The following is a 15,853-nucleotide window of genomic DNA, read 5'->3' as shown; positions in this document are numbered from 1 at the left end:
GGTGTTTGGATTTGCCTTGATGTGTGCCGTCGTTAATCAGAGCCCCCCACCACACACACACACACACACACACACACGCACGCACGCACGCACACACAGTTTATCACATAATGCCTCTTCCTGAGAACTCCAGCACGTTAATCCTGCTGTTCTTGGCACGGAGCCATCTGTGACAGGTGGGGGCAGGGAACTCAGCCACCAGGCTCCCTCCAGGCCTCGCCTCCACATGCCGTTTCATCCACCCGAACGGGGCCCCTGGCTGGGGGTTTACATAGGGACCCAGCTTTTAGGGAGCTGATCCTTAGACAAGAATAACTTCACACAAATAGGATAGAATAGCTCCTCCGAGGTGGCCGGGTGTGGGTTCCCCAAGTCCTGAGGTGGGGACAGAGCAGGGGGTCCCCTCACATCCTCCCCCTCCCCAGGCCTGCCCACCAGTGGGTGAAGGGAGGCAGCCTCAGCGAAGTGGGGAGACTTGCCCGGGGCCCCGCCCCATGGCCTGTACGTGGGCAGATCTGGAGGGAACCCAAGCTTTCCCGGGGCCAGAGGCGCTGCCCTGGGCCCTTCCAGGCTGTGTATACAGTTTCCATCGAGGGCCAGGGGGCGAAGTACTTCAGGCTCTGTGAGCTATGCAGCCTCTCTGGCCACGACTCAGCGCTGCCCTGTAGCTTGAAAGCAGCCACCAGCAAAGCGTCGGCAAAAGGCATGGCTGGGTTCCAGTAAAACTTTGTTTACCAAACAGTCGGCAGCCTGCAGTTCACAGACCCCCGCTGACACCCTGCCGCCTTCCTGAGTCTGAGAAAGGCGTGGTCAGACCTAGAGAACCTGCTGAAAGAAGTTGTCAGCAGGCGATGGGCCGTGTGAGGTTCAGGTGGCACAGGTGGCAAGCATAAGGTTTGGGGCCGGGGGGGGGGGGCGGGGGCGTGCCCAGCAAGTGGGGAGGCTTGATGTGACCCGCCGGGGAGGTCAGGGTCCCGGGGCCGAAGCAGGAACCACCAGTTCTGCATGGGCTCCTGGGGTCATAGGTGAGATTGTTCCATGGAAGCTTTCGTGTGTTTAGTCCATAAAATCGGAAGCTGCGGCCCTTTAGAAAAGCAGACTGTCCGTCAGTGGAGGACACGTGGCCTCGGGAACGGGGGCTCCATCTCGGGCGGGCTCGTTCAGAAGGCGCCCTGCAGCCCCGCTGCTGCAGGCAGGGGAGAAGCCAGGGACACAAGCTCTGGTGCCTCTGCTGGTGCAGCACGGTTCGCCCAGGCCTGGGTGTCTCTAAAACGTGGAGCGCCTCCACTCCCCCGGCTGCAGTTCTATCTCCAAACCCGAGTCACTCCGAGGGCCGCATGAGACCCCGTAAGTGCCAGCTTTTCACCAGAGCTTTCGTTCCTCCTGCACCAAACTCGCCAGACCCGCCAGGGCGGAGCGGGCTCTCTGGCAGGAGCGTCTTCAGGGTCTCCCCTCCCACCCAGCACCGCTTCGGAGCTCGGGCCCGGGGCCCCACCCCGGGGCGGAACTGAGCGCCTGAGCAAAGACCCTGAGGTTTGGCCAGGAGGATGTCCCGAGTCCGTCTGATCCCCGAGGCTGCATGTCCCCTTCAAGGGCGCAGCCTGAGCAGCCCTGAGCCGCATCAACTGATTTCCAGCTCAGCAGGCACCCCTTGCCCGAGCCCTGTGGCTGGCTACACCCTTTTTCGTGAAACTGCTTCCAAGTGTGTCCAGGTGGGTCCTGGGCCTGGTAGGCTCTGCAGGCCCAGACTTCCGAGGAGCCGGCTGCGGGTCAGTTGGCATAGCCTTTGAGGCAGGGGCTTGCCTCACAGGGTCTTGCACACAGTCCAGGAGGTGTCACCCCTCCCGCTGCCAGGCTGACTCAGTCACATGACCTCCTTGTCTTGCAGGCTTCGCTGTGGCCCAGTGCATAAACCAGCACAGCTCGTCCTCCCTGTCCTCGCCGTCGCCTTCCGCCAGTGGGAGCCCCAGCGGCAGCGGGAGTACCAGCCACTGCGACTCGGGAGGTGCCAGCTTGTCGTCCACCCCCTCTGCTGCCCAGAGCCCGGCAGGTATTAGCCACGGGACACGGTGTGGTGGGGGCGCTCAAGGGGACCCTGCAAACCCTCGACCTGAGACCCCTGCCACCCAGCTGCTCTTCGCCAGCACGTGTGGGGACACTGCCACTTGGGGTTCTGCGTCTGCTCCCAGCAGGGGGCATCGCTCCCAATGCAGGCTGGTCCCCTGAAAGGCCCTCCCTGACTGCAGAGCTGGAGGGGGCGGGCGGCAAGCAGGCCGAGCCGAACCGAAATGCGTCCCAGTACCACCTCCAAGGTCTTAGGTGTCACGAGGCGGGGTCTCCCAGGTGGAATTGTTTGAACTCTGAAGAGTCGTGTCCCTGCTAACTCTTTTCCCCTCCGTGACATACCAGTTTCTTCTTTATTGCTGTCCAGTCACCTGTCACTGGGGGGGTGCATTTCGCCGTCCTTTAGAGAGCCTGTCAGGATGTGCTGGAACCCTCTCTGGTGCTCCTGTAACTGACACAAGTGCAGATGGGGCACGAGAGACCCCGTGAGCAGGGAGCCCGGGCTGAGGTGCATGCACCGTCACTGCTGAGCCTGGCTGAGCCCCTGGCTGCGCCACATGAGAACCAGGCTTGTTTCCCGAGCAACGCAGCCCCCAAATGCAGCCAGAGGAGCAGGGCCGCTGAGTGATGTATGCTTCACACCCCGGCTGCATGAGCTGTGGGTCTGAGGGCCCAGGACTCTGGTCTGCACCCCCACTTGGGGACCTCTGGTGTCCTTTGCTGTTCCTGCAGGTCCCACGCAGAGCCCTCACCCATCGCGTTTCAGGGACATCTGTCGAAACTTGTTAAGTGAGGGGTCAGTGGGCAGGGACAAAAGCAGTGCGTCGGGTCGGGAGCCGGAAAGTTGAGGACCGCAGGCCACTGTCCGCTCAGCGCCACGCCTCTCGCTGGGGTTTTCAGCTTCCGCCTCCCCCAGCAAAGGGTTCACTCTGCCTGATGTCTGAGCCTGGGGCTCCGGGCATCTCGGCTCCTGCGCCCCCTCTCTCCTCCCACGAGCATCCATCACCTCCTCGTGACATTCACGAGGCCCCTGTAGCAAGGTCACCCTCAAGCCACCTCGCTTAGACCCCGTTCCCCTTGGCACCAGCTCCTCTCCCCATCCCAGCCCAGGGGAGATGGCCGCCCTTTCTGAGCTATTTCTGAACCCGACTCAAGGTTGGCTACGCATCCAAGCAGCGGCTGCTGCCGTTCCCAGGCACACAGCTGGGAAATTCAGTCAGAGCTCTCAGAAGCCAAGAACAGTCCCGAGCCTCCCTCTGAAGCCAGGTCCCATGTGGGCTCTGGGGGCCCCAGTGCAGGACAGTGTGTTCACGTGCTCACGTGTATGCCCACGTGCCACCTGCTTGTGCACTCTTCTGTGTCTTCGTTGTGTGCACCTGAACACACACGTACCTACAGTTGCATTTGGGTGAAAAGTCTCTTCCTGGCATTGCTGTGTACACCTTCCTTTCACTTTAAGAGGCCCAGCCAACAGCTCAGCGAACCAGCGAGCCATCCCTTCTTTGCCTAAAACAGAAAGCAGCAGAGACCCGCAGTATCCAGACCAGGCCTGTGCATGCAGACGCCCACCTGAGCGTGGCCCCGGGTGCTCAGCACCTCGCTCCCCCAGCATCTTGTGCCAGTTTCCTTGTTCTCGGCCTCCCTTGGCCCCTCTGTCCCTACCCCCGCCGCCGTCCCCTGCACAGTGCCAGTGACATGGCTTCTTGTCTCAGAAGCGCGGGGGCTGTTAGCCCGGCTGTCAGGTACATAAGTGATGCTTAGGTCCCGGGTTCTGCTCCCGGGGTGTCCCCGGCAGGCCTGCAGAGGCCAGCGTGTAAGGCCCCGTTTTCACGCCGCCTGACAGTAAAGGCTGAGGCCCAGCCTGCCCGGCCAAATCTCTGCAGACAATGAAATAACTCACCTCCGATGAAGGGCTGGCTGTGCTGCAGGACGGGTGCCCTTCTGCCAGTTTCCTGGTTTGACGACAGCCCGGGGTAGTGGCCCAGTGTTCAGGCTTCTGGTTTGGAAGTTACCAGACTTTCCGCCTCGGGGTCTGCCAGAGGCAGCGTCCTTGGAGGGCCGGCCCCAAGCAGCTTACAGATGCCCCCTCATTGCATCCTGCCACCCTCCACCTCACACAGCTGAAAACACAGGCTCACAGGGGTCACAGAGCTCAGCCATGATGCTGCAGCTGACAGGTGGGGAGCCCACGAGGAGCCCAGCCTCGGCAGCTCCAGTGCCCTGCTCTGGAGGGCACCTGAAACAACCCAGTGGAGGGTCAGTGTGGTCCTTGTCTGCCGCAGGTGCTTCCCTGGGCGTCCCTGAGACCTGGGCCACGGGTTCCAACCTTGGTCAGGGACCACCTCCCAGTGTGCCTGGTGGCTCTGGAGCCAAACAAAGAGCCCCCACCCATTATAGGGGCCCAGACAAGTGCACGGCCCCAGCCAGCAAGATCTGGGTGTGCAGCCCAGGGGTCCCCCCAGATCAGCAGAAAGGACCCCAGACAGCTGACCCCCGCCAGCCCAAATGGGGTCACCCCAGACGATGGTATGAAGCTGTCCTGACGCTCGGTTGTGTTTTCAGCCTCCGCCCTCTGTCCAGCCCAGGGGACCTTACGTTTCCTGCCTGGCTTGAAAAGAGGCCCGTGTTTATCCCAAAGAGATTTCCTGAGCTTCCCACGGGGTCTTCAGTCTGAGTAGCTCAGGTATCCTGGCCGCAGACCTGACCCCAGTGCGGTGGCCCGCCTGCCCAGCCCCCACACCCCGCTGCAGGCTCTGCTCTCTGCCCCTCACCACCTCGGCCTCGGCACCCATCCCCCCAGCACTCACTTCTTCTAAGCAAAGAGATTTCTGGTGAGTCCCTGCTGTGCGCCGGGCCTGGGGACAGAGGGTAGCCCCGTGTCGAATGCACAGGCTACAGGGGAGGCCGAGCCCATCAGAACCACACACATAAGCGTCCGGTTATAAACTCTGAGCTGGGGCGCAGGCAGGGCCAAAGGCCCCCAAAGGAGGCGTCCCTGGGGGTGAAAGTTTCAGGAGGCAGGAGGGCCGGGCCAGGGCTCCCTGAAGAAGGCACTGTGGGGACCCAGCCCGGGACCTGACTGGCGGCGGGCAATTCCTCTTCCCCAGCTCCCTGGGACCTCCCTATAATTTCTGCTCTTCCGAATACAGACCTGGTGGGGTGGGGTGGGGGGCCTGTGTCTGAGAATCAACCTCGTGCCATGAGGGCCGAGGACCATCGCCAGAAGGGGGAAGGGACCCCACCTGAAGGGTCACCAGTTTGCCAGCCACCCAGAGACCCCCTGTACCAGGAACACCTCCTTCACACACAAAGGCAGGTCCCAGCCACTTGTGAGGGGCTTCTTAGCCATGCAGACCCTCCAGTTGGGGCCAAGCCCCAGCCCAGACTGAAGGAAAGTCCAACCCGGAATTCCATGGTAACGCAAGGACCCACCCAGGAGGAGTTGGGGGCAAGGGCTCTTTACATCCACCGTCAGTTATTTACCCGTTACGTAACTGTGCTCGAGGGGACTTTACTGTCAGGTTTTAACACCTGCCACGTGAGTCCACCTGTCCCTAGAGTCCTGTAAAGACAGTGCCCTGAAGTCCTCAGGTTTTGCCGGGGAGAGCTGGGCGCCCTGCACCGCGGAAGCGTCCAGGAACCCAGCATGTGTCGCTCACTCATCCAGCACAGCCGGCCTCACGGGCCTCAGCTGGTTCCCCAGGGAGAAAATTACTGGGTGGGAATCAGCATTTTTTTCCTTAAATATTTTATAGTTTTGAGAGGTTGAAATTGCAGGAAACATATGGTGGGAAAGAGAAAACAGACCCAATTTTAGAAGTAAATGTAGGATGAGTAGGAATACTTTAGAAGTACCTGCTGGGTTATGCCTATGGGCACGCATGCACACACACACTTTAGAAATATCCTCTGGTTGAGCCACTTTGAGGAAGATGGAGAATCATTGGTTAAAAAATGAAATCAGGGAGTTCCCGTCGTGGCGCAGTGGTTAACAAATCCGACTAGGAACCATGAGGTTGCGGGTTCGGTCCCTGCCCTTGCTCAGTGGGTTAAGGATCCGGCGTTGCCGTGAGCTGTGGTGTAGGTTGCAGACGCGGCTCGCATCCCGCGTTGCTGTGGCTCTGGCGTAGGCCGGTGGCTACAGCTCCGATTCAACCCCTAGCCTGGGAACCTCCATATGCCGCGGGAGCGGCCCAAGAAATAGCAACAACAACAACAACAACAATAACAACAACAAAAGACAAAAAAAAAAAAAATGAAATCAGGCTGAAGGCCAGGCTGCTTTTTCCAGCGTCCATTTCCAGATGCAGGGACTTCTGAGCTGGGGCCGCTGGAGCTCTTCCCCAAGGGTGTATAGGAAGGAGCCGCGTGTCGGGGCCTGAGACAGTCGTCCGAGTGTCCCACATTCACCCCGGCGCACGGTCCCACGGGGGTCAGCCGAGCCCCAGCCAGCCCCGGGCTGTCTGACCCCGGGCCCCGTGGCCGGGTGAGATGATTAAGGGCAAACCCCCAAGTCAGACATGTTCTCTTTACTCGCCAGTTTTCTCTGTGACCTTCTTTTTTTTTTTTTTAATCGTGGTAAAACACGCCTACCATCCACTGTGCCGTTTTAACCATTTGTAAGCCTCCGGTCAGTGCCTTCGCCTCGCTGCGCTCCGTGGCATTACTCCTTTGAAGCTCCGCTCCGAGCTTGTCTCACATGGTGCGTCCTCCCCACGGAGACGCTCCCATTTTTGCTGCAGTGGATCAGAACCCCCACCCCACCCCCACGCCGGCCGCTCGGCACCTGCTCTCGGATCTTGCCCCCGTGGCTCAGTCTTGGCCTCCAAGGTGCAGATACCAGAGCGCGGCCTGGGGAGGGCGTCATGGGGACGGCATCGAGGAGGGTGCCCCCAGAGCCTCGCTGGGGGCTCCAGCGTTTGAGATTGAGCACCCTCGACCTCATCATGGTTGGGATCAGAAATCTACTTGTTTCCTAACTATGTTGGCTCTGATCCCCCAGCCAAACACGCTCCCTCCTCCGACTGGCCCGGGGACACAGGGGTTTTGTCCTAACTGCTGCTTTGCATGTAGAACCCACTGGCAATTCTGTTCCTCCTGGTGCTCACCCAGACTAGGTGTCACTGATGGGCCCGAGTCCGTGGTTCCCGCCAGCGCCAACCTCCACCCCCTTTATATGCCCCTGAGACAAGCAGACCACCGGGTTCTTAGCTGGCCCAACACTGCCCTGACCTGGGCGGGGGCCGGGGGGTGCACGGGGGAGAGGGGTAGGATGTCCCCAGCACCCGCTCTCGCCACTGCTTCGCGTCCACCGCTGCTCTGTGTCCCCTCCCCGTGTCACCTGTCTGTGTCCCGTTGTTAAAGGCTTTCTATGATCTGTCGCTGTGTTTCCTCTAGTCAGGAGTGGCAGGAAAGGACGCCGGCGAGTGTTCAGCCTGTCGGAGGCCGACAGTCACGGCGGCCACTGGGTTTAGTGCTTCGATCGGCAGCTGTCACGGCACCTCTGGCGCGGTCACTGCAGGCAGGTCTCCTCCGTTAGCCTCCTCGGCCCACGACACCGCGTATCCACACCGCAGGCTCCGCACGGCGGATGCCCACCCAGCCATGTCCTCGGCTGCATTCCCTTTCTGGCCTCATCCCTGGACGAGGACTGACGCCCCTACCCCTGTCCCCTGCATCAGCTGCTCCGGGCCACACCCCGCAGCCCGCAAACGCCGTCCTTCTCGAAACACCACACCAGGCAGGGGCGGGGGGGTTCGCCAGCCCCGTCTCCGCAGGGCCTCCCAGTTTAGGCCACAAGGGTTGGGTGGTAGAATTTGCAAAAAGCCACAAAGAAGTCAACGAGTTGCTTTATTTTCTTTTTCTTTTCCCCACCCCCACCCCAACTTGCTCGAAGCTAAGTGGTAGGTGGCGGCCCATTCCAGCCAGGAGCCGTCACTGCACTGGTCCGCTCGCTGGTGGCTGTGGCCCCTCCATCTCCCCTTCTTGTGTTCAGAGCTCCAGCTAGTGGCCGCGGGCCGTCTGTGGGCGCCTCCGCCCTCCCTCGATGGATGCCTCTCTGAGGGTTCCCTGCCCGACTGGGCAGCTGCCCTGGCTGGGCAGGAGCTTTGGCCTTCTCTTGCATTGGAAAGCTGTTTCCTCTGAGCTTTGCCCTCTGACCTGCTGTGCTGTGCTGTCCTTTCCTCCCCCCACCGCAACACTCAGTCCTGCCCCCCCCCCCCAGCCTGAGCACATCGTAAATCCTCATTTTTACTAGAAACTGTCACTCACTCGACCAGGGCCCACTGAGCCCCTGCCCCAGAGCCACAGATCAGCTTCCAAGGGTGCAGCCAGGGACGCCGGGGACCTGCTGCCTTGGTGTCAGCTTGAGTGTCTCCACAGAGAGGCTGTGTATCCCTCACGCAAACCTGGAGGTGGGGCTTCCCCCCTGCAGCCTCCTCTTGTCCCCTGGGCCAGGCCCCGACCTGTGCCCTCAGAGCTCGGAAATACCAGCAGGCGAGCAAGGCCAGGGGGCCGCAGGAACCACTGCTGGTGGACGCTGGGCCAGAAACTGCCTTGGCTGGGGAATTTACCCCTGGCGAAAACCTGGCAGAGTTCCCCTTCTGCCCCTCTCGAATGCCTGCATGTATAGCTCACATCAGGAAGCGGCTTTTAGCATAAAGTTGAAGTTGATAAATCCATCAATCAGTAGGGAAATAAATAGGTAGCATTGTGTGTGATGGGTAAGAGAAGGATTTTTTTTTCCTATTAAAAAAAGTGGGGGAGTTCCCTGGTGGCTCCGCAGGTTAAGGACCCAACATTGTTGTTGCTGTGGTGCAGGTTCAATCCCTGGCCCCAGAACTTCCGCATGCCACGGGTGCAGCCCCCAAAAAAGAAAACAGGAAGAGGCTATTTTAAAGAGGAAAATCGACCCTATTAATGAAGTTGTTGGTTCTTTTTCCTAAAGAAGAAACGAGTTTTGGGGAGTTCCTGTCATGACACAGTGGAAACGAATCTAACTAGGAACCATGAGGTTTCGGGTTTGATCCCTGGTCTCGCTCAGTGGGTTAAGGATCTGGCGTTGCTGTGGCTGTGGTGTAGGCCAGCAGCTGTAGCTCTGATTCGACCCCTAGCCTGGGAACCTCCATATGCCATGCGTGTGGCCCTAAAAAGACCAAAAAAAAAAAAAAGAAGAAGAAGAAGAAACGAGTTTTGTGTGACACTCACCGTAGGTGGATTGGTCTGCTTTTCATACATGGGACGTCAACTTTCCCCGCACCGTTGACCATTCACATCACCCTAAACTCCCTTAGGGATCAGGGAGAGGGACTGGCCAGCCCTTCCGGGTATCTGCGTGCAAATGCGGCCTCGAGCAAAGAGGGAATTCGCACAGAGAGGCCCAGAGAGAAAACGCAAGGAAGTGCTCCAAGCTCTGTCTCCAGGTGGCACAGAAGTGCCGTTCGGAGAGTCAGTCGCTTCTGAACTGCCCAGCCGGCAGCTCCGCTGGCACACGGGGCCTTCTGTTCACACGTCCCAGGACGCACTCGTGTGAAGCGAGGTGAGGCCACGGGGCATGGAGCCCAGGCATTGAAACCAGCCCATAGCACAAAGCGCCCTCCCTGAGTGGAGCAAGTCCTCGAAATTCAGAGAAACCAGAACACGTGTGGAGTGTTTACTCAGCGTTTCTGGGCTCAGGTCACACCTCAGATCATTTTTTCCACAAATGCCCACCCATGTCCCTCGGTCCCTCCCCAGGTGAGAGGACAGACCCAAAGCCCCATGCTGTGGTTTTCTCTGGGCCTCTTTAAAGAAAGGAAAGAGGAGTTCCCATGAGGTTGCAGGTTCGATCCCTGGCCTCTCAGTGGGTTAAGGATCCGGCGTTGCCCTGAGCTGTGGTGTAGGTTGCAGACGCGGCTCGGATCCCGAGTTGCCAGTTGCCGTGGCTGTGGTGCACGCCGGCGGCTACAGGTCCGATTCGACCTCTAGCCTGGGAACTTCCATATTCCATAACCTAAAAAGAAACAAAAAAAGAAAGGAAAGAAAAAGGAACAAAAAGGCAGATCCTTGGGACCATTCAGAGCTCCCCACACCCGGGAGTCCCATGGAAGCTGCCACGTGTCCCGTGGGAAACCTGATCTGTGGCTTGAGCTCTCTCTCCAGGCTGGAGGGCCTCTTCCTCTCCTTCATCCCGCTCTGTACGCCCTTCCGTTTTATTTTGCTCTTGGTTTTTCCATCCTTTTGCTCTGTGTTCAGTTTGCGGTTCTGTTTTGTTTTGGCTTAACTTAAAAAAAAAAAAAATACTAACTTAAATAGAATCCCGTTGAACCGAAAAAGCCTGCCATCATGGCAGGGCCCCGAGTGCTTTCAGACTCTGTCCCCGCAGGGTCGTCAGCACCTTGTCGACCCCAAGGTCTGTAACCGAGATTTGCTTTCCAAGCGAGATGCCCGTGGCCTTTTTTCCGTGTTTTCAAATCACTGGCATGTGTATCCTGGACCTGTATGGTGTTTCCCACGATGAACCCCAGTTGTAGCCAGCGTCTCTGTCCAGGCCACCTCGTTTTTGGAAAGCAAATAGGCCATTTGTCCAAAATCTAATCAAGGATTTTGGAAAAGAAACGGCCACTCTCTGAATAGCTGCATGAGTCCGAGCCTTCCCCCTGCCGTGGTTTCTCTGTGGGGACCCAGGATGGGAACAGCCTGGGTGATCCCAGCCCCTTTCGGGATGCAACCTCACCTCTTGGAGGAGGAGCAGGTCACAAGACCACAGTCCAAGGTCTTGTTTGGGTTTTGCAAAGCCAAAAATTCTATAGAATTTTTTGTTTTAATATTGCAGTGAATTCCCTCTTGGGTTACTGTTACCAAACCTAAACACAGACTCTGGGCACGGCCTAAGGTGATACGTACACCCAGGCCTGTTCCCTCCCTGAGCCTGGATTCATCACCAGGCAGGCGGATCAGGCACCAAGCCGTCTCCGGGCACCCGAGGCTGGGCGTCCAGGTTTTGCACAAGCCCCTGCTGCTTCCTTGTATCATGAGTCAGGGTAACCCTGGGCCCTGACATATTCCCCCAGGCCTGAGGAGGCCTGGATTTTCCAGCTTCTGTCTCCCCAGCACAAGGAAGTGGAGGCCAGCTGTTCCCCAGCCCCGTCACCTCCCACCCAGACCTCCTGGGGCTTTGGTTCAGGACAGGAGCAGAGGGTGCCAGCAGCAGCTGGCCTTCTCAGAGCTGAAAGCCCCTTCGTTTTTTTCTTCGCCCCCACCCCCACCCCCACCCCCCAGATGAACTCCCGACTGCAGAACAGCCTCAGCCTAACCTTCCCGACCAGTTGGTGATCGTCAGTGAAACAGAAGCAGACACCAGGCCCTGCAAGAGCCTGGTGAGGAGCGCGGACGCAGAGCCAGTCAGCCTGTCCCCCAGCCTCATCCCCGCCCAGCAGCCCACCATCTCCCTGCTCTTCGAGGACACTGCCGACACGCTGAGTGTAGAGTCGCTGACCCTCGTCCCGCCCGTCGACCCCCGCAGCCTCCGCACCCTCGCTGGTATCCCCCCGCCACCCACGCCAGCCGCGGCAGACACAGGGGCCCCAGGCGAGGGGACCGCGCCCCCGGAGCCAGCGGGCCCGGCCGAGCACTGAGCTGGCCTCCCTCTGTGTGTGGGCCCCGCTGGCAGGGACCCAGTGCAGCCGACGTGAGGGTTCTGCGCAGCCCCAGTAACCGGCTCCCGCCATCCTTGCCCCTTCACCTCTTAGAATCCCCCTGTCACTTCGCACCCCTTTGAGCGCAGGCTGGGGCCTGCAGAGACTCCCCTGGAGAACCCAGGTGGCCGAGGCGGCTGCCTCGGGGAAGAAGTTGGGCTCCTGGCCTCAGAGCCCTCGGCCCGGGGTGGCAGGACCCACCAGCAACACCCAGCACTCGCGTCGTTGGCCAGCCCCTCCCCAGCCTCGGAGGCCCTCTGCCGCCACCCCCAGTGTGTCCAGAAGAGCGGACATGGTCACTTTGTAGAAATGTGTAGAAAAGCAAACTTCGATAAACATCTCCTTTGGATATTTATTCCTGCTTTTGGCAGCAGATGAAAAGCATCTATGTAAAAAGCATCTATTTAAAAACAAAAGTTCAAAAAAAAAAAATCCTCCACCCTAAGGTTTGATGTCGTGTTAAAAGCGTAATATTACCGTTCCGGTCGCATTTTCATTTTCCCTTGACCTTCCCAGGGTTCAGGTTTCGAGTTTGCAGTTGGGCTTTCTCCGTTTTCTTCAGGGGGTCTTATTTCTTAATTACTCTCTAAATCTGCAAGCCTGCGGAATGACAAAAGTCCCTTCCTGGAAAGTTTAGAGTATTTCTTAAACAAAAACACAGGAGAGACACGTATTCTCAGGTACACCCAGAGCCAAGGGGCCGAAAGTTTCTCTGCCTTGGTAGCCCCCGGGGGAGCTGGCGTTACCTAAAAGGTCTTTCCACGAAAGGGGACGGTGCCATCACCTCCCCGCCCAGGACCGGTCCTCATCTCTCTGGACTAAAACCAAACAGGACGGTTTTCCAGCCTCACCTTGGCTTGTTACCACAAGTTTGTCTAAGGAAGGACCACTTGGGCCTGGGCAGATTCCAGCCCCGGTGGCCGTGATGGAAAAACAAAGTCATGGAAACCACCTTCCGCGTATGTCACCTGCCGCTCGACTGTGTGGGTGCCTGCGTGCCGGGAACCCCAAGAACCAGGCCCGCCCCCCGCCCCCGCCAACAGCCAGGGTGTGATACCCAAGCTCGCAGCGTCGCCCCGGGAGCTAGGAGGTCGGCCCCCTTCCTCTCCGCCACTGCTGTGAAGATGCAGGCTCGTTTTTTCAGTGCAAAGCCCCAGTTCCTGCTCCATGTGGGGCTGGGTGTGTGCAGGCCAGTTCGCCACTGACTCCAGTAAAGCTCCAAAGACGTCCTTTCTACCCAGCCAGGCACAGCCAAGCAGCCCTCCCTTCCTGGGCCAGTGCCCAGATCTTCCACACCTTGCCCCCCGATATCCCACAGGCGTGTCAACACCCGCTGTGTCAGTCCGCTGGGCCAGGCCGGCCCAGGCCAGACATCCACCTCCCGAAGGAAGCACGCAGGCCGCACATGGGAGGGGGTGGTGCCAGCAAGGATGGGTCTCCAGCCTTCAGAGGCCCTCCGGGAGCTGTGCCCGGCCAGGGACCCTGTCAAGGGAGGCCAAGCCGTGGCCTTCCTTCATCGAGGGCGCCGGGGAAAGACAGGCAGCCGGGGACGGAGCAGGGGAGAAGCGACGCGTGGTCAGGGATGGGGGTCCCACGTCCCTCGGCAGCCTCTGGTTCTGCTTGGACACGGGGGGGCTAGCCACTCACTCCCGGTTCTGAACCGACTCTGGAGCAGCAGACGTGAGAGGAGGCCGGCGGCGCCATTGGTGCAGGCGGACCCTCCCCCGGACCACCCCCCTGCCGTCCGAAATCCAGGGGCTTCATGGCCGCTGAGCTCTACGGGAGAAAGGTCTCAGGCGGGGGGGACGGCACCCCCAGGAGGGCCCAAGGCAGCGTCACCCCGGCCGGGAGAGCTGAAGGCAGCCGAGCCCTGTGGGCTGCTGCCTCGGAGGTGCCAGTCGAGCCAAGCGCCTGCCCCACCCCAGGCCAAGGGCAGCAAGCAAGGTCTCGGCTCTGTCTTCAGGAGCACCCTGAACACCTAACAGCGGGGGCACGTTCCGAGGGGCCTGGCCGGCCTGTGTGCGTGGCGTCTCATGTTGGGCAGAGGAGTCGAGCCGGGATCACGGGTCCCAAACTTGGATCTCTGGGGTCAGCCTCGGCAGGCCCGTCTAGCCCGCCACCTCCATGGCCCTGCAGAGACCCTCCCGAAGTCCACATCAGGTGCCTGGGGGTTGGCCACACGAACCCCTAAACGTCAGCTTTGACGTTGCTGTGGGGACTCGAGCCAACCAGGATGCCCCTCCCTCAAAGTCAGGCTGAGGCCGGGAGCCCCCAGGGAGGGTCTTCCCGCCCCCAGCAGGCCCTCAACGCCACCCTCCCCGCATTGGGCCTGCCCTGCTCGGTGTTCCCTGCAGAAGGCAGCCCCACCGAAGCACCTGCGCTGCAGGCGGCCGGGGGCGAGCCAAGAAACCCACCTCTGTAGAGACACACTAGATTTCTCCAAGGTCTCAAGAGGCACCGTCAAGAGGGGCACGGAGTGAGCTGATTCTCATCTTTTCTAGATGCAATAACTAAGTAATGGTTAACGTAGCCAGGATGGCATTGGGCATCTGCTGTGAGGGTTTCTCATTCCTCTGAGCAGAAAATACGTACATGATTCTTGTCCCGAGGAGGAGCAGGGTTGGGAAACCTCGTGTTTCTGGGCTGCAGGACCGTTGCAGGGAAGTACCTGCTCTCGCCAGCATGACTCATGCTTCGTGGGTACTGAACACGAGGGTGGAAATGAAAACTGGAACTTCCTTGTAAATTTGAACTTGGCAATAAAAGAGAAAACGTTACCGAGAATGTGGCTGCTGCTCCGTGGTTCCGTGTTGGGAAGGCCACGGCCGGCCAGAGGGGAAGGTTCTCGCTGTCTGAGCCCTCAGCTGGCACAGCTGCTTGCCCCACCCCGCCCCCGGCCAGGTGTCTCCTGAAAGGGAGGTGGGCCTGGAGGGGGCGGCAGGTGCTCCTGGTGGTCCGGGCTTCGCTCCCTCAGCTGCTGGGCTTGCTCAGCCTCCGGGCCCCCAGCTGGGGAGCCGGCGCGTTCCAGCCCTGCCTCGCTGGCGGCCCGGGAGCCCCTGTGGTGGATGTGCCGCTGAGCCCGGGAGGCGGGAGGCTCCCCACGGAGGGCAGTCGGGCGGAGGCGCGCCCGGGCCGGGCACCTTCCAGAGCACACCGACGTGCAGCAACACACAGCGGCGTGAGCCCTGGGACTCCCTGGACACGAGCTCACGAATTCTTCCGGAAACCTCTGACGCTCCAGCTCAAACCTGGCCCAGAAACAGCCGGACCTCCTGGACCCTGAGGTAAAACCCTGAGGCGCCACGTGAAAGCGGGGTGCCCCACTCGTGCCAAGGGTTGAGGGGACAGTGGTGGAAGATGGGGGCCACCAGCAGGGCTCCCTTCCCCATCGGGCCTGGGGGTACCTCCGGGCTGTTCCTCAGAGGCTGCTCACCAGGTCCAGGGCTGCAAAGGTGCCGTGGGGTCTGCAGGTGGGGCTTGGACCCCGCTCTGCTCCGGGGCCTGTTGGGGCCTGGCGCTGGGCCAGCGTCGGCCTGCAGCCTCACCAGCACATGGACACTCCTGTGTTGTGACAACTTAGGTCTGAAAAAAGAACTTGCTGGAAGGATGGAAGACAGGCCTCGGGGAAGGTGCCACAGCTGGCAGGGGCCTGGCTCCCTCCCCAGCCCAGGGCTCCTTTCAGAGGGTCTCAGAGCCTCGCTGGGCCACCTGAGGGCCCAGCCCCTGTGGGGGACAGGTCCCGGGGGCAGGGGGCAGACACCTGCAAGTGCTCTCCTGCAGCACCGCTGCCCAACCACCACCTGCTCATGAATGAGGAAACAGGCCCAGGGGGCTCTGAGACTGTCCCAGGGGCCCAGGGCACAGCCCATGCCTGGCTTTGTGCTGCCTCGAGCTGTTGGGCCAAGCGTCCCAGGCTGTTTACAGGAAGGAGGGGAAGCAGCAGTGCTGGGATGCGAATGGGTGTGGGAGTCACCTGGACCACTGTCCACAGTCGGGCATCATGCGCCATCGCAGACCTGGTCGTGAGAACCCCAGATGGGGTCCAGCAAAGGCCCCTTGCCCTGTGTGGCTCAGAGGGTGCTCAGCCGACTCCAGCCTTTTCCTCCTCGGCCTCC

General features: G+C 60.1%; 1 protein-coding gene across 5 annotated transcripts in view; it reads left to right on the top strand.

Annotated features, from left to right (window-relative positions):
• CLEC16A (C-type lectin domain containing 16A) overlaps positions 1 to 14,522 on the top strand; it is a 221,225-nt gene extending 206,703 nt beyond the window's left edge. For 4 of the 5 annotated variants that reach the window (XM_047780499.1, XM_047780497.1, XM_047780498.1 and 1 more), the window contains 2 exons: positions 1,889 to 2,050; positions 11,323 to 14,522. In XM_047780499.1, coding sequence (XP_047636455.1) covers positions 1,889 to 2,050; positions 11,323 to 11,678 — 518 coding nt within the window. In that variant the 3' untranslated portion in view covers positions 11,679 to 14,522. Of the gene's footprint in view, positions 1 to 1,888; positions 2,051 to 7,461; positions 7,586 to 11,322 lie in introns of all 5 variants that reach the window. The other variant, XM_047780500.1, reaches the window with a different exon arrangement.
• Positions 14,523 to 15,853: the final 1,331 nt, after the last annotated feature.

The sequence above is a fragment of the Phacochoerus africanus genome, chromosome 5 (genome assembly GCF_016906955.1).
Source record: "Phacochoerus africanus isolate WHEZ1 chromosome 5, ROS_Pafr_v1, whole genome shotgun sequence".
NCBI lineage: Eukaryota > Metazoa > Chordata > Mammalia > Artiodactyla > Suidae > Phacochoerus > Phacochoerus africanus.
Note: the sequence above shows the minus strand (reverse complement) of the source record. Positions and strands in the feature narration are given on the sequence as shown.